At 41.5% G+C, this 18,838-nt stretch overlaps 1 protein-coding gene across 1 annotated transcript in view; it reads left to right on the top strand.

Moving 5' to 3' along the window:
• The window catches only part of MORC1 (MORC family CW-type zinc finger 1), a 167,613-nt gene that overhangs the window by 87,346 nt on the left and 61,429 nt on the right, over nt 1–18,838 (top strand). The window contains exons 15-17 of the mRNA XM_078058941.1: nt 164–292; nt 3,108–3,213; nt 7,996–8,134. Of these exons, the coding sequence (XP_077915067.1) occupies nt 164–292; nt 3,108–3,213; nt 7,996–8,134 (374 nt within the window). The remainder of the gene's footprint in view (nt 1–163; nt 293–3,107; nt 3,214–7,995; nt 8,135–18,838) is intronic.

Genomic DNA, 18,838 nt, shown 5'->3' with positions numbered 1-18,838 from the left:
AACTAATATTAATATTTTTATTTCTTATTTCTGTATATGTAATGGTTTTTACATAGTTGAGATCATATTGTATATACATGTGCTTATATTCAAACTTTGCTTATCATCCTGATCTTGTTGATTTAATTTTCTTTTATTATTTTTTGCCTGCCTTTTTTTTAAGGTAATAGAAATCTAACATTGTTTTGGAATGAATTTGGATATCAGAATGACAAGGACATGGAGAAATCTTTAGATTCTGTTCAGTATCAAAGACGACAAGCCATGGCCATCCCATTCATCATTCAGTGTGGTGAGTGTTGAATTAATTCCATTCCAATCAGCAAACATTTAGTGAGTTCCCAATAGCAAGTCATTGTGCTAAAAAGTGGGTTGTGAGAGAGACAGAGGTGGGTAAGACAGGTGCTTGCTTTCAAGGAGATTAGGGTCTAGGAAAGGTTCAGAAATGCATGAAACTACGTGTAATAGAGATTAAAATTAGGTAAATGAGGTCAAAGAGGCATAAAGTTATTTGAGGAGGTGGTGGGAGTTGAGGCCAGGCTTCATGACAGAGGTACCTTCTTCGATATGGCTGTTTCTCTCCCTTTAGTTGTGGAGTTTGTCCTGCCTGTCTTCAGGTCTATGTCTGGGGTATTTAGGATGTTGTGATAGTTATCTAGTGGTCTTTGTGGGACGAGGTGAGCCTGCACTCCTTCAGCTCCGCTGCCATCTTCCTCTACGTCTCTCGAGGTAGAATTTTGAGAGGTGGAGATGTAGTGGGGAGTGTGTGTATCAAGTGTACACTTCAGCTAAAATTTTTGTGATAGAATAATAGACACAGTTATTTTTTATTTTAATACTTAGCACTATGTTAAATATATAGTACTTAGTAATTGATTACTGGATGAATGATGAATGAATAATAAAAGACGAGAGTGTTTATGTTGAGTAAACCTATTAGAGGACCTCAAATGCCAGAGTAAGGAGTTTTTCCTTTGGTAAGTAATGACAAGGCTTTAGGAGTTTTTCAGTAGGAGAACATCATTCAAGCATTTAGCACTTATGATTGTGTGCCTCCAATACATCTTCTAGCCACCATATAAAGGGTTAGAAAATTAAAGACATTCTCTACTATCTGCAAGGAATCTGCCATCCAGGGGGAAGGCAACCAGGCAAACAAAAAAGCGCACAATAGTAGTTATTTACACAGTGCCTAGGGAACACCTGTCCCACCTTGTCCCTGGGGTGGTCCAAAGAGGACCTGAGCGTCATATGTAACTTGTAGTAAGGTAGTTCTGGCTGCTCAGTGCAGGATGATTTGGAGGAGGGCTAGCGCAATGCTTGAGGTCAGACCTGTGAGGAGATTACTGGCATCATCCAGGAGCCAGGGGAGAAATTGTAAAGGTCCAGAGAAAGTCATGGCTGTGCAATTTCAGAAGAACCTACACGCCAGACATTTAGAAGGAATAATTGAGGAAGTTGATGACTATATGCAACAACCTATTGGATGATAACAATGAAGGCTAAAAGTTACTGTGTGTTTTTGATGTGTGCAAGGTACTGCCAGAATCCAATCTCCAGTATCTGAGAGCTGTATGAAATTGGGCAGATTCCTTAACTTCTTTAAGCCCCAGTTTTCAGACTTATAAAACGGGGTTAGCATTTGTAGCTACATCATACAGCTTTGTGAAAAAATGAATTAACACATGTAAAGTTTACTAAGTGCTTAGGATGGTGTATTAGGGTTTTCTAGGGAAACAGAAGTCATAGGATGGACGGATAGATATTAATTCTGGGGAATTGGTTTACATGATTAAGGAAGCTAAAGAGTCCAGAGACCTGCAGTCAGCAAGCTGGAGACCCAGGAGAGCCACTGGCTTAATTCCAGTTTGAGTCTGAAGACCTGAGGACTGGGAGACCCAGTGATGTAGTTCTAGCCTGAATGTTGACAGGCTTGATACTCAGGAAGAGCTGATCTTTTAGTTTGAGTCTGAAGGCAGAAAAGAAATTGATGTCTCAGCTCAAGACAGTCAGTAAGGAAAAGTTTCTTCTTACTTACAGGACAGTAAGCCTTTTTGTGTCTGTTCAGGCCTTCAACTGATTGGATAAGGCCCACCCATGTTAGGGAGGGTAATCTTTACTCAGTCTATCAGTGCAAATGTTCTCATCCAAAACACCCTCACAGACACACTCAGAATAATGTTTGACCAGATATCCGGGTAACCCATGGATCAGTCGAACTGACACATAAAATTTACCGTCATAAATAATGCCTAGCTTTTATCATTATTATGCCATTTAATCCTCAACGATCCTTTTAGGTAAGTGCTAATATTAATCTCTTTTTACAGATGATGATACTGAAGCATAGAGAAGTACTTTATCCAAGATCATAGAGGTAGTAACTGGTAGAGCTATTCCAGTTCTTAGCTATTGTGACTTCAACACTGTGTGTTCTTAACCAACGTGCATACTGCCTCGATCTTAGATGAACAGAGAGAATGTTTACCTAAGAGCCAGTAGCTGTGTATGTGGATAGAATTCAGGATTAGAGTTGAGAATAGCCTGGAGAGACTGGAGTGCCTTGGTTCTACAGGCAGGGAAGGAACAAAAGGAGGAAATAGACAAAAGTCACAAATCGTAGGATGGAGGGTGGGGTAAGAGCAGGAGACAGGTGCAGAGCGAGGAACTGTGTAAATGGTTCAGAGAGCTTGATTTTCCTTGTTACGTTAGTCACGTGGTTGGAGATGGAAAGTGGTGTTGCTAGCAGAGGGATCGTAGGTCGGAGAAAATGGAGGAGTCGAGTCACTAGAAGTCTTCCTGTGGTTCAAGAAGAGATGCGGAGGGACCTAACCAACATTCTTCTGGCTGAAAGGAGCAGGAACCAACTGGAAAGAACTTCAGCAATAACAACAACCATAATAACAACAATTTATTGGTGGTGTCTTGGGGTAGCTCATAGAATCTTAGACTAGTTGTGTTGTCAGTTATAAAGGTATGTGATTATGGATTCACTTGTCTCTGGATCGAAAGATACATATACTTTTGGTATGTGCAATCTGACATGTTACTTGCTGTGTTCACTTCTGACTGCTCTTTCTTGTGTGTGATTTTGTTTTCATTATCAGATCTTTGCCTTAAATGGAGAATCTTGCCTTCTTCTATTACTTATCAGGAAAAAGAATTTTTTGACCTCTGGATTTGTGCTAATAATCCTAACCCCTTGGAAAACAGGTAGTTTTTGATAGTTTCTAAAATTCATTATCCATTTTTAATTCCCAAAATGCATTTGTGTGAAACTGGAAATGTCAGCGATAGGTACATTTTAGCTTAACAGCGGTCATTCTTGTGAACTCTTTCTAGCTCCTTACCACCTGTGGAAATATACTTCGTTAGTCTGCTTTCCCATCAAGATAAAGGAGCCCTGCATGTAATTATCTGCAAACTTTGGGATGTGCAGCTCTGTGCTTCCACTGGCAGGAGACCATGACCCAGTGTTGGAGTTCTGCCTTCTAGTTCATTTTCATACAACATACGGCCTTACTGTAAAGGAGCCTTATCCAGAGGGTGTCTCCTGGGGCACTAACCTGTTAGACTATGTGCTTTTTCTATTTAAGTCACATATTGATTTCATTGCTTTGTGCTCTTGGAGGAAGAAGTTCAGACTAAAACAGGAAAAAGACCAATTAAGTATTGATGAATGTCACTGTTATTACAGACCCTTTAGACTTACATTATTTTCCTTGGGAAGGGAAAGAATGAGTACCCCCCCCTTAATGAAGGCACCCCTGAATCAAACATTGCTTCTCCATGGAGTTTGTTCTAAGTTCTTTGGCCTGGATAAGTGGATCAATATTGCTAATACAGACATTAGAGTAATAACTCCTGTTTTGTTATTTTTATCCAGCCCTAAAAAAAAAAAAAGGAAAATTTAAAAAAACCAGCACAAACACACACCAACATTTCCACCTGGAGTTCCCAAGTTACCCATATTTAGAGACTAAGGAAAATACCAGAGGTGGTAAGGGCTCTTAGATTCCTCACGGCCCAGGGGTTTTTAGTCTTGTTTCTTGGTTTGCAGCAGAACCTGTTTTCCCCAAACAAAATTTGTTCAGACCCCAAATACAAAAGATAAATGCAGAACTTTCCTGATTAAATTGGAAGCTGGGATGTGTGCGAATCAGACTCCATTTCTCATTTCTGTTCTGTACTCTGTAAAAAGCCTAGAGCTCCAGGGAGCATGATTATAAAATACTGATCTAGCCTCAATCCTTCATTTTAGAGAAGTGAAAATTGAAGCCCAGTGGGGGCTAAGATACCTATTCATGAGGCTACTGGCCAAGGTCTCTGATTCCTAGCTGGGTTCTAGCCCTGGCTTGAAACTTAAGTATCTCCCACATAAGAGCCAAGGGTTGGCTCAGTTTCAATATTAAGAATAGTTACTAATATTGATCCCTTCCTATGAGCTAAGAACTTTTCATGCAGCATTAGAATAGTGTTTAGAGTTCTGATTCTGGGGCCAGACTGCCTGTGTTTTTGATTCCCCTGGCTCCATTAGCTGTGAGATCTTGGATAGGTGACAGAACCTCTCTTTCACTTGGCCTTCTATCACTTAGAATGGGGTGTAATCATAGTACATTTTGCGTCGTCTCTGGGTCCAGCTGAGCCCATTAGAAAGACAATTTACTAAGTTTACTAAGTTCCTGGTTACTGGGAGCTTCTTAGTTATAAGACGTGAGAATTTAGGTCCCTTTCTACAGATCTAACATATGTCTGTGACTTCTTAGCCCAGTCTTGGGGCATTCTTGGACCCATAGAACTGGTATCTATCCTCTACGGTTTTCCTTACCTCCAGCTTACCATTGTCCATGAATTGGCACACTCTCACCCTCTCCTCCCTGAAAAGTGGTGATGCGATCACAGAGCACTGCAAAATTAGTTGCAAAGCTGCATCAATTCTGTCTCTTTCACACATCCAAATAGTGCCCCTGGTGATGACAGGCAAGAGAAATTTAGCCGCGTCGACAGAAAACTGATGGTCCTTCAAAGCTTAAAATGCAGAGTTGTCTTATAATTTAAGTCCTTGATTCTTGAAATATAATGACATGATTTTGACCAGGTGTATTTCATTTCCACTGAAAAGATTAGGACAAAAAATATGCTTAATGTGACAGCAAGAGATTTAGGGGACGTGTAAAGAAAAACTGATTATGAGGGCAATTACTTGAGAGTTGATACTTCCCTTATTGGAGGTCATTGCAGCTCTAATTCAGTATGGGAGGATGGACCGTGTGTACGTTGACAACATGCCATGAAATAGCAAGACCTTATGCCATTGGATTTGGATAGAATCCCATAAAATCAGTGTATGAAAGTGATGAGAAATACAGTATAGTTATCAGGCAACATTCAGTGAATGGAAGGCCTGAGTAATGGGGTAAAACGTGGCATTGTCTGCATTTACAGAAAGTATAGTGTTATTGTCAGCAGTTAATTGCCAGTTGTCGGCAGGGTTAATGCCAATGAACAGCATTTAAATGAACAATGTCTGTGTAACCAGAACTTAGGCAGGAAACATAATAACAGTTTTCTCTTACACAGCAATTACATATGTTATCTCATTTCCTCTTTATGATAACCATATGAACTTGCATCGCTTCTCAGAGGGGGAAGCAAGTGGGGCCAGGAGAGGCCCAGTGACTTGTCCAGGATGCCTCCCTAGAGCTGAGACTTGAAGCCAAGCCTTTGGATGCAAACCTGTACTCTTTCTGCCTTACCACACCCGGTGTCTGAAGGCATCCTCTTTGTGTGTGTGTTTTAAATTTTTTTATTCGACTGTAGCTGACACACAATGTTACATTAGTTTCAGGTGTACCACACAGTGATTGAGCATCTGTATATGTTGTGCTGTGCTCACCGCAAGGGAACCTCCCATCTGTCACCATGCAGATGCTTTTACAGTATCACTGTGTTCCCGATGCTGTGCCTTGTATCCGGGACCTGTTCATTCCATAGCTGGAAGCCTGCATCACCGGATCCCCTGCCCTCATTTTGCGCAGCCTCCCACCCCTTTCCCTCTGGCAGCCTCTGTATTAATAAGTCTAATTCTGCTTTTTATTTGTTTATTCATTTGTTTTGTTTTTTAGATTCCGAAGGCCTCCTTTTACATTTCAGGAAGCCTCATGCCAGTCATATGCTCTGTGGTGACAAAATGCACCATCTTACAAATGGTAGTATTATTCTGAGCTGGTCACCCAGGTGGGGTAAAATGAAGCCATTCTTCTTTGGACCACCAGAGCATTTTTTTCTTTTCCACTTTAAACACAGAGGGAGGCTAGACATTTTTTATCACGGTACCTGAGAAATAGGTATCAACATACTTCCGCTACATCCATGCTGTGCGTTTATCTGCATTTGGAAATAGGGATCACCAGCAGGGTAAAAATGATGCCTATCATTTGATAAAACCAAAAAAGTCTGAATTGTGAAAAGGATGTTTAAAATCTCCATGGGTCGTATTGCAAGTTAAAATCTTTAAAGATCATTGAATGGATTGTGTGTTTTATTAAAATACTTGAGGTTGCTCTTTTCTGAATAAAAACTTAATGTTTTTAAGTTAATGTTCATTTTATAGGTACCACCCCACCGATGTCTTCAAATCCATACTGCAGGTGGCTGTATTTATAGCAGATGCCCCCTGATTGGTTTCTCTACCACCTTTTTTTTTTTTTTTTTAAAGTAACAATAACAACAAATACCATATGTGGGTGGAATTGTTTTTTCACAGTCCTATTTGAATCTGATTGTAGCTCCTCACTCTCCTCTCTTGCTAGGGGGAAGGGAAACATACCCAGCAGTCCTGAAAAACAGAAATCATGGGTTTGATCTGCTTTGCTTTTCCTGCACTGGTTCAGAAGGGAGAATGCCCTCTTTCTAGGCTCAACCTCCTCGTCCCTGTCCTAGGTTAACAACACATTTATTTTGTACAAACTTTGTCCCTCCTCCCTCTTTTTGGTTCCAGTCAATAATAGAAAAACCCATGTGTAAAGCAGGCTCTTAGAACTGACCTTGACCTTTTGCTCCACTCCGGAACTTTCCCAGCCATACCCTGAATAGAGCCACGCCCAGGGGGAGCCAAACTTCTTAACCTTGACAAGCCTGGAAACCAAGGGAAACAATATAATATCTCCATTTTTTGATAGTTTGGCTAACTCAGCTCCCCAGAACATAGCCATGGAACCAAAAGTAGGGGGGAAGAAAAAAGGACCTCCAACCTCTTGAGCCATATGTTTCCAAAGTCATTAGTATTTTATGTCACTATAACGAGGGAGGCTCTCATCCACAGTCTGGTTTTTGTGCATCTACATACAGTTCTACGTGGTTATATAGCATGTGGGAACAGCACAGCAGTAAGGCAGGGAAGCACAGAGGCTGCCAGCAGCAGGGGAGAGAAGGATGTGCACCTGCTGCCGCCGGATCATGGGGCTAATCCGTGATGAAGGGCTGCCCGGGGCGCGGTGACCCGCAAGGCTGTCACTGAGCACTGCATCCCATCCCAGGGGTCCCTGCTCTTCACACTCAGCCTTCACAGTGGATCCACGTGTTTCAGAAGCAGAATTATTTGGTGTCCTTTACAGAGACCTATAGATTCCTACCTGACATTTTTTGGGGAAAAAGTGTTTAGCAATAATGAGATAAGCTTCAATTATCTAAAGCGTTTTTGCAAAAGGCCTCGTTTCATGATCACGCAGGATAAATGAAGCAGTCATAAAAGAATGAATATATTCTCCCATTCTTGTAAATATACCATCCTCCACATTTTCCCTTAAGCTCTTTTCCACGCGAACTGGAGATTTAACGTCATGTGTTAACCTCAGGTCATCAATACACTGCTCTTCCTTTGTATTCAAGTTTTGGATATAAGGCATAAAGAGTATCTTTTTATAGAGGTAAGTCATCTTTTATAGACAATAGTTTTATATTTCTTCCTGACGATGTCTCCTGTTGATTGTGAAGTTGTCATCAGGCAGAACGCCTGCCTTCCATCCCTCTGGGCACCATGAGCTCGGTGTCACCATCAAAAACGGAGAAAGAGAAACAACTTCGAGAGGCAATCCAAAGGTATCACAGTCGACTGGCAGACTCGCAGCCACAGGTGAGCTGTTACTCTTTCCAGAAGCTACTTGAACTCCAGAGCTGTTGGTTTTATGTGTGCGAATCAGCTAATGTGCTTCACCCCTGTAAATTGTGTAGCTTCTTTTTTCCATCCTTTTTTATCACTTTCTTTTAATTTGGCTCTAAGGACTGTCCTAAGGACAAGTACAACTGCCCCAGGGGCTCAGGAAGGGAGAAGAATTAAAAAAAAAAAAAAAGCTACCTGTCATATTTAAGCCCTTCTACACAACAGTGCATGAGAGAAACAGGGCGATTTATTTCCACCCTGCAGATGCACAGAGAGCCTTGAATGGGTGACACGGTCAAGACTGGGACATGAGTCGGTATGTTTCCAAAGGCTAGGCTCTTTTTATTTCATTGGGCTTCCTCCCTGAGGGTGGATTTTTGAGGTGAAGAGTTGTTCTTTTAAAAAATATTAGCCTATTAATACAGAAAGTCAGTGTCACTTAATTGTTAAGAAAATTCAATAAATAAAACATAACTATCAGTAAATATAAGTAACCATGACAATTTCAAGGGAAAGAAAAAGTGGTGTGCAGAAATATTGTTTTAATCTCTTTAATAAAGTAATTAGATCTCTGTTTACTTTATAGATTTAATACCCAAATTCAGCAGTTTTGAATTGGAGAGCCTGTCAGCTTCCTCAAATAGAACTTGAGGAGGTCAGCAGCATATGTCCAAATGTGTTGACTCCTCTGTAAATGTCAGGAAATAAAATACTTGAATAGAAAATTCTCTTATGGAGCAGGGATAAAGATTCTCAGGCTTAATACCTTATTGTTATTATGTGTGTTCCTGTGCTTTTAGATCAACTCTCTTTTCTATCTCATTTCTTTTTGCCTCTCCCACTTTGCTAGGGATCTGCCAGGCAAGTCAGCACCACTTGGGATTACAGGCGAGGAAACCTGACCCTCGTTTTTAGTCTGGAGTCTCTGGGGAAGACACTGAGAGTCACTTTGCAAACACATTCTCTTAAGCATTCCCCCCCTCCCTTGGTGAAACTTTCTATAGTTCTTAGAGCCTCTAGTGTGGGTTTGATAACAGAGGTCAGAAGTAAGGGTATCCCAGCCTGCAGTTTCTTTAATAAACAAGCAGGTAAAGTCAGATCTTTCCAACGTGGAATGTCTTCATTTGTTTTTTTGCTTCTTGTTTGCCACTCCCTGTAGATTTGCGAAGGCAGACAGTGTCTCCTGAAATGCCTCTGTCTTTGTTGCAGTCTCTGAATGCTTTTTTCTTTCCTATGGAGGTCAGAGCTGACCCTTGGATGGTAATAGTGCCAATCACAAAGTTTCTGATTACCTTTTTGTTTGTTTAGTATTGGGTGTTCTATTCATTACTAAGGTAGAGATTTTGATGGTAGCTGTTGGGGTAACCTATTTGGGCCATCCGTTCTGCTTATTCTTTCTTTCTTGGTAGTTGAGTTTTTCATAAGCCAGGTTTATAGATTCAGTCTGTTTGACGTGTAAACAAAGAAGTTTAGCAGTCCTTGCCTAGAGACTAGCTCCCATCAGTTCAAAGGACCTAGGAATCCTCCCCCTCCTCCCTTGCCCCCTTTTGTGAAGGTAGGTAATCCTAGCATCTTCACCTCCCAGTACTCAGTGCCCTTAACTGACCCTAATTCTGTGGTCATCAAGGAAAGCTTTGTTTAGAGTTCGCTAACCATAGGCGATCAGTTAATTTTAAGGTGGTCATTGAGCACATACTTGCCTTTGGGTCTGTCCCATGCTGAGCATTGCAGGGAAGACGGAATCACTCTCATACCACAGTGTGAGCTCTGTGAGTGCAGGGATAGTCTTGGTTTTGTTCAATGTAAATCACAGTGCCTGGCAAGCAGTAGATACTCAGTAGTTGTTGGGTCAATAAATAGAACATGCATTCAGATAATAAACAGTCCTTTCGTGGACCAAGCCTAACAGCTATTTGAAAATGAGTGACCACCGCCACGCGATACTAGTTCAGTATCTGTCTGATCACAACTGAAACCACCAGAGCTGTTTATTACATGGAGAGAGTGAGGGCAGCTTTAGTCAAAAAACGGCTTCACAGAAGAAGTGGCACTTACCTTGTGTCTTGAAGTCTATTTCGGGGAATTGGGAGAAATGACAGGGCAGGCATTGTAGGTGAGAAAAACATTATAAAAGAAGACTTGGAGATCAGCATTGACTTGTTCCTTCACGGTGCCGATCCTTTAAATTACATGCTAAACTTACGTATTTTAAAAAAATAGACTCAGCATCTGTGTGACATCTCTCTTTCAAAGACCGTGTAACTCATTATAAAATATGTTAATCATTGACCAGTAGACCTCTGGAAGGTGACCTCAATCCCCCTTTCACAAAAATAACCCATGAAAGTATTCAAAAACTGTAGTTTGGTGATAGCTGCCTGATGCCAGAAACAAGACTCAAAACCATCCAGTATTCATTGTGAATTTACTCTCTTCCTGACTGCCCTTTAAAAGAAGCTCTGTTGGAGTACAACCCAGGCGGGGCTGGGAAAGCCAGAGAAGGAGGGCATTGGTGCCCTGTAGGTACCGTGCAGACATGATCGGGTGCAGGGTAGATACCACTGGAAAATCGGGAACTGGCTAGTGTGTGACCATGATTCACTGTGTCTACTGGTGGTGCCCATTCTCCCAATATCCGGGAATAATAAGGTGCTTGCCATGGAATTCCGGTCTGCCCTCTGGTTCTCTCTCCCGCCTCCCTCTGCCAGTGCCTACTTATCCACTGACTAGACTGGGAAACAAATATAAAAATGACCTAAATCTGCACATCCCATTTCTTACTCTCTCGTATTTCATCTTTCATGGCTGAAGGCATCCTGATCTGGGAAATGACTACGTTCATCAAAGACCTTTCTGGATCTTAGATTCTGTGGTTCTGGGCTTTGTGTTACAGACAAGCAGGAGTGACGGAATAATGGTAGGAGAGAGAGTATAATGGTAGTAGTACGTGAAGTCGGCAGCTGCAGCCTCTTTCCCACCCCTCACGCACCCTACTGCTGTGTCGAGTGACTAACTTCTAGGAGCACCACCTACCTGATGCCCTGGTTAGACAGTGCTTGCAGTGAGTCAGGGAGCTGTTCTGGTGAAAGAGGTATCTCAGTGGTTAGATCTGGTCCTCTAGGAGAAAATGAGGTAGGTAGGTCCAAAGCTGTCATGTCCACAGATGGTATCTTATGTAATCCCCGAGACAGAACAGTTGCATCAGTTATAGCAAAAGAGGGAAGTAAAGTTCAAAGATGTTAAATAACTTGAATCAATCACACATTTTTAAATGGTGAAGTTGGAATTTGTTTCCTTTTTGTCTAATTTCTGCACGGATCTGCTCACAGTCTCATAAGGATAAATACAGAAAGGACCTAAGAACATTTACAAAGGCAACAGACCGATACACTGCAAAACCTAGTTGTTAAGGAAAATACTGAAGTTCGGTAACCTAATAGGAGAGCTCAATTTCAAGATGTAATTGATAAGCAACCCAAGACCCTATCTATAAATTGTGCTTCTGAAACAGCCCATTCCCCAGTCTTTCTCCTTTCTGAAGAGATGAATGAATAATCTGTTCCTCGCTCCACATTTCAAATTCATTCCTCAGGACCTGCTGTTTTCTATATCGAGTGACAAGTGCCACCTGCTGGCCACACGATGAAGCATTTTCATTTTCATTGTGTCACTCTTGACTGCTCAGCTACTAAGTGGCCCATTACCTGGATAATTGTTATTCTGTTTTTCAGTAAACCTAAACAATAATTTTAAAACCATAGAGTAGAGTTACAAAATCAATTTCTCTGCATTCCAGGAACATTCCAGTCCTCAAATTTGCCCTTTTCTCAGTTTTAACTCACGACTTAGATTCTCATCCACCTTCTATTGTACGACAAGGATGACTGCGTCATAATCATGCACATGGCACATAGTTTAGGTGCATCTCGCTCAGGGTGTTTTGGTACCACTTTAAATCCACTTAAAGCCCTTAGTCATTATAAAACAGATCATAACGTGATTCCCTGAATAAAGCCTACTCTCTTACCCATTTCTCCAGAAGTAATGTTATGGGTACATATTTATATAATCTCTGCTTATGCAGTGTGTGCTGTATCACTCATGTATCCTGTGAGTCTCTCTGGGTTCATCTTTTCTGATTAATATTTCTTATCCTACAGTCTAGGCTCTCTCTAATCCGCTACGATTTGCCTTTCTGGCATTGCAGTGGACCCTTGAACAACACGGGTTTGAACTGCACAGGTCCACTTCTGTGGATTTTTTCCCCCCGATAAATACAGTACAGTATTGTAAAAGTACCTTACGATGTTATTAATAACATTTTCTTTTCTCTAGCTTACTTTATTATAAGAATGCAGTATGTAATCAATCTAACATACAAAATAAATGTTTATTTGACTGTTACGAGTAAGTCTTCCGGTCCACGATAGGCTATTAATGGTCAAGTTTTGGGGGAGTCAAAAGTTGTATGCAGATTTTCAGCTCTGCAAGTGTTGGGGCCCCAATCCGTATGTTGTTCAAAGGTCATCTGTAGTGTCTTCCCCTCTGCAGGAATCTCCCTGAGCCTTGCCTTATTCTTTAGGTGTGTTCTCCCTCGCCCTGCTGTTCTGAGTGCCTTTGTTCCTTCCATTGTGTCTGGAGCGGCCTCTCTCTCTTTTCCCGTTCTTCAAGATCCAAAAATAATGTCATTCCTATATGAAGTTTTTTCTCATTCCCTACCTGTGAAAATGTCGTCGTCTTTCCGATTCTCTTTGTCCTGAATGGATCTTTCTTAGAACATGTTTTACTCTCTAACTGGTATGATAGTTACTTGTGTATCTGTTCTGTCTCCTATTTTAGACTGTAAATGTTTAGAAAGAAGAGGCTATTTTTATTCACCTTTCCATTCCCCAAACACCTAGGCCTTTCACATAATAAGTATTTACCAAACAGTGAATGCAAGATTGAGGGCATAGTTTGATTTATGCAGAACTCCTCACAAAATAGGTACAAAAACAAATATTTTTCATTTGACTGAATTGGTTGACTCTGCAAAGGTTAGACTTAACACCTTCTGCATCTATTATCAGAGCCCAAGGTGTTCTTATATTTGGTCAGAATAAGGTGTGGCATTTGCATGGGAGTGTGGAGACTGTATTTGGATTTCATTTGTCATGTTCCTGGTCTTTGCATCAAGTGCAGGGCCTGTGTAATCGTGCCTGTGGAAAAGGGTTTCCAGCAATAACATTCGGTTCTTTTGCAGTGCTCATGTGGACACAGAAAAGGAGAGTGTGCCATCTGACAGTTCCCACATTGGTTGTTTTAGCAGTAAATGTAGAGCAGAGAAGGCTTCCTGAACTTCTAGCTGTGTTTTTCAAATTGAAGTGGCATATCTGAATACAACTGTGTAATGAAGACTGTGCACTTTCCCATTTAGAATTTAATCTTTTAAATGTGTCATTATTGGGTAGGATGCTGAGATTTCAAATCTGTATAAACCACAGAGACAGATGCCTTAGAAAATATACTTATTCATCAGGAGTACTTTTCAGCCTTCTTACATAAACTGCCGTGATCGAAAATTTATGATACCTAAAGACCCTTGTCTAACAAGAAGCTATTACCTTCGCTGTAGTTGAAATACTTTATTACTCTTGCTACAAAGATCCCATTTCTCTGCGGTGATGCATTGTTTTTCCAAAAGGGCTAATGTGTAGTATACTCACACTTGTGGGCCCCGTGTTCACAGTACAGCCAATGAGACATGAAGCAAATTGCTTGTGTGGCACTTTAGAAGTTTCTTGAGGGTGGATATCAGGTGTTCTTTTCCTCCTGTACCTCCCACCTGCACACCTGGCTCAGTGTCGGGCGCAGTAGATGTCTCACGGAAGATGCTCACCTTCCTAACTGGAATTGCTTGTCCAGATTATTTTCTAACTCGTCCTCTCCTGAGGAGCTGATGTCGCACTCCCTGCCCGAACAGCTTCGTTCGTGGCTTACTGCACAAACCGGCACAGTGCCCGTAGTTAGAGGCGCCTCAGAACAGCCCAGAACAGAAGCCTGCAGGGAGCAGTGTGGTGTGAGGGCCTCAGGACAGTCCCTCTTCCTGGCTTCATAAGTCACCCTATTCTGCCCTGGAGGTTGGGACCGAGAGATTCCATCCATTGCTGTCTGCTTCTAGGTGTCCCACGCAGGTCCCAGGGCAGGTGCTGGGGGCCACTAGGAATGGGAGTCCAGAGGGAACTCGTCCTTCCTCCAAGAAGGACAGAAGCAGTTTTGATGGAGGCAAGCAGTCTTGCCACAGTACATCCCTCACTCTGCATGTCAGCCGGTCATTCCTGTTCACATCCACAGAGATGGAGGGAGGAGAAGTTCAGGTGTGTTGTCTGAAATGCTTTTCACTGGAGGGAATACTAATTTGGGCTTCAATGCAAGTACACCTAGTAGATCTCTGCCCTATAAAAATTCCTTGGGCACCTGAACTGCATGTACAACCAGTTCTCCATTAGTGTGCATGCTCTTTAGGGATGACCAGAGGCTGCCTGGTACCCTGGAAGCATCGCGGGGCCCGTTTCCTGAGTGCTCAGAGTAAGGTTCAGATATTTGGCTTCCTTCCAAAGCAGGCTACTCCTTGGTCCCTTCTAAAGGAACGCTGTGCCTCTGAGCCCGTGCCCCTGAGCACCACTGAGCACCACTGAGCACGGGTGCTCCTGAGTCTTCCCCTCGAAGCTCGAATTCCATGTCTCATCTTGTTAGACCTCATCTCCCCTCTTACTCAGGACCCAGCTTCACATTTTCAGTTCAGTTTAAGGAACTGTACTTCCTGATTGTTCTGATTTTGAAGTCAAACCCCACATCTTGTGCCTCTTGATTTAACGTTGTTAAGCCTTTGCCACCTGATCGTATTCTTACTTTGAGTCTGGTTCCTTCCTCTGTCCTAATTCCTGTAGGCTTGAGTGAAGTTCAAACGTAATCTCTATTTTCCACCTTGTCCTTGACCAGCGAGCGCTTTAACCCCACTTCTTCAGTCACTCTTGCTCACCCGGACCCAGCTTTCTAACACGGGGCGGTCTCTTGACAGACCTGAGGGCTCTAATCCAGACACAGAGACTTAACTGTTATTTGCCCATGACCTTTTCTTTCTAATGGTCTAGAGTCACCTTTCCTTTATTCAGAGAATCCTCAGGGAGATATTCTCGCCAAGACTATTAGTAATAATTCCTGGTATTTGAAAATAAGTATTATTTAAAATGTTTCTTAACAAGGGCAGATCTAGATGTTTTGGACCTTGAAGTTTGTACAGTTTTGTCCATCCAAAAAGAAACTGCAAAATTCATAAGTATGAAGTTGGGGACAGAGCCTTGGACGGGGGCCTGTGTCGGGGAGGGGTCTTGAAGCCAAAGCTTCATTTGTTCCATGGTTTATCTGCCACTTGTTTCTGCATATACTGGGCCATTTGATCTCCACAGGGTTTTGTGTATTAAAGATAATTGCATATTTTTCATATTTCCAGTTCCCTTCTCTTCTCCAGTTTCTTCCCGGAAATTTCCATAACCATGTATATTTGGTGAATTCAAAAACTACCCTGAGTGATTAACTGTATGTATTTTGTAGATGAGGATGTTATTAATTTTTTTCTTTTTCAAATTTTTTAAATTAATTTTTTTAAAGATTTTATTTATTTATTTACTTGACAGAGACAGAGAGAGCACAAGCAGGGTGAGCAGCAGAGGGAGAAGCAGGCTTCCCGCTGAGCAAGGAGCCCAAAGGCAGATGCTTAACCGACTAAGCCACGCAGGCGCAGGCGCCCCTCAGATTTTTATTTAAATTCTAGTTAGTTAACATACAGTTCAAGATTGGTTTTGGGAATAGAATTCAGTGGTTCTTCACTTACATACAACACCCAATGCTCATCATAACAAGTACCCTCATTAATCCCCATCATCCATTCGGCCCATCCTCCACCCACATTCCTCCATCAACCCTCAGTTTGTTCTTTACAGTTAAGAGTCTCTTATGGTTTGTTTCCCTCTTGTAGGTGAGGAGTCAAAGGAGAAGGATGAATGGAAGGATTAAATGACAGTACTGCTTGGAATGTACCACTGTTACAGGAGCCTTAAGAGTACCAGCTCACTGAAACCCTATACAGTCCTATGATGTTTATGATTCCTCGTTCATAGAAGAGGAAACTGAGGCCCAGAGAAGTAACTTGCCAAGAGTGGTGTTAACTGTAGAACACAGTCTTCTGACACAGTCGGGCTCTAGACCGCTCCCTCTTTTATTAAGCCATGTCCCTCTCTTGGCTTAAGTCACATAAACAGGAGAGGAGAGATTGATTCTTATTTCAAAGCTCTTTGAACTACTCTGATATCTTAACTTTCAGTTTAGATTGATAGCTCTTCAGTGTGGGAGAAATTGAGAAATTGATAGCTAGCAACAATCATAATTTTTCTTTTTGAGGAGCTCTGTCTCTATTAGGCAGATATGGAGGGCGGTGATCTCTTTGGAAGGCGGTACGGAGGGAGGATGCTTAGGGGGACTCTGAAGGATGGTAGAGGCAGCTGAATATGGTGAACAGCACTGGCCTGGTGTCAGGATCCTTAGCTGCAGGTCCCAGTTCTTGTTTATGGGCAGCAGACCTCAGGCCTGCTTGATCCTAGTATCCCTGAGCCCAATAAAAAGAAGGGGATTAGGGGCACATGGGTGGCTCAGTCAGTTGAGCATCCAGCTCTTAATTTTGGTACAGATTATGATCTCAGGGTTGTGAGATGGAGCCCTGCGTCAGTCTCCGGGCTGAGCGTGAAGCCTGCTTGGGATTCTCTCTCTTCTTCCCTCCACCCTCGGCACTTGCTCTCTCTCTGTCTCTCTGTCTCTCTCTCTCTCTCTCTCAAATAAATAAATAAATAATAAAAAGAAGGGGATTAAACTAGATGTTTACAAAGACCCATAGAAATTTTAGAACCTGCGAATATTGACCATGTTTGTTATAAGCCGTTAAGTTTTAAATATCTATATTTGTTCATTTTATTCTGAATATAAACATGGGGTTTCTGGAGCAAAGGAAATTATTATTTAATTATAGCAAATAATTGTGCTGATTCGCATTTGTCCTAATTTGAATCCCTGAGGCAGTGGATGAGATGAGTCAGATCAGATGTTGTCCTATATATACCCGAGTTTGTACTACTAGTAAAGAACTCTGAGAAAAAGGAAAAAGAAAAGAAAAGAATCTGGATGTTTATCTAGGAGAAGGACAGCCACCTTCCTATTCCCCTCCATACGCACATACCCCTTTGCTCTTTGGGAGGCATCCTGCATTCTTATTCTTACTCTTTAGAATATAAATATATCTTTCTAGGGGGAGATAAGACTAGCTTCTCCAGCTTTATAAACCAGGCAATATCCTCATGGTCTCAAATTCCATTCTTCCCTTAAAATGTAAACATATACCTCCAAGGACATAAATCTCTCTGGAGGTAATGTCTTCAGATGCTCTCTCACTACTGATTAGTCATAAATCAATTTCCAAGGTTGGTTCTTCTATTCTAGGTCTCAAGTTTTAGTAAAATTTGCTCAGAAAGCCCTAATGGTATAGATGCATAGAAGTATTTTCTCTCTAGTATCACAAAGCACAGATACAATTAGAAGGGAGAACCCCCTGCCTTCCAGGGCAGTGACTCTATGATGCATGGGTCATCTAAATGAGAATGTCACGGGTTTGTAAAAACACAGATTACCTGGGATCTGCAGAACTGCCTGAACAAGAGTCTTGGGGACTGAAGCCTGGGCATTTTGGCATTTCTACTTCGCTCCCCAGATGATTCTTACGTACCACAAATCCTCCCAGCTTGGGGATCCCTCAGCTTTTCTGCTGCTGGAGATACTTCATCTGATGCAGCTTTTGCTGATTCAGTCTGTGATTTTCAGGACTTCCCAATCATGTAAAGAAATTTAAGAGTCTTTCTGGGAGAGTTTGTAAGTGTCCTAGAAAAATGAATGCTGGTATTAGCAAGCTTTCTAGGGTGATGATGATTCTTTGAAGTCTGAAGATGATGGTGATGATAAAAAACATGCTGTTGTTAGGAAACTACCCTTTGAGTAAATGAGACTGAATTCGAAGCATATCAACAGTTACATAGATTTCTGTTTTACAAAATATGCAATTAAAGATGTAAAAATGTGTTTTTCAAATAAAAAAAGCATATACATGATTTTAAAAAAACTATATTAAAAAAAATATAGGCCAGCTCCATGACTAATCTTCATCCATTAGTAGAAATGCATCTATCAGTAGAAATACCTGTCTCTAATTAAGAAGGGAACACTTTTGGAGAAACTGGTAACGTTTTTCATTAAGGTCAACTTCATTTAGTACACTTAACATGGGCCAATTTATTTTAGTTCACTAATTATATGTCATCCCTGTTTCTACAGAAGGTATTTCAGTAGATAAAACTGAAATACCCTACTTTTTGTCTCAGTGCTTTAGAAAACTTTCTTTCTAATCTTGCTTTATAGTGTTTTGTTTTGGTCTCTCCCCTTTCCCCCTTTCCGCAGCTCAGCCTGAGATTTCTGAGCGGACAGGGAAAATGACCAGTGATCTGATTGATTTAATTCTGCTAGATATTAAATCAAGTGTGCAAGTATTACCTTTGTGTCTATTATGATCTGGGCATTGCACTAAGTCCACTTTGTTTT

The sequence above is a fragment of the Halichoerus grypus genome, chromosome 1 (genome assembly GCF_964656455.1).
Source record: "Halichoerus grypus chromosome 1, mHalGry1.hap1.1, whole genome shotgun sequence".
NCBI lineage: Eukaryota > Metazoa > Chordata > Mammalia > Carnivora > Phocidae > Halichoerus > Halichoerus grypus.
This window is presented reverse-complemented; position numbering and strand designations above follow the sequence as displayed.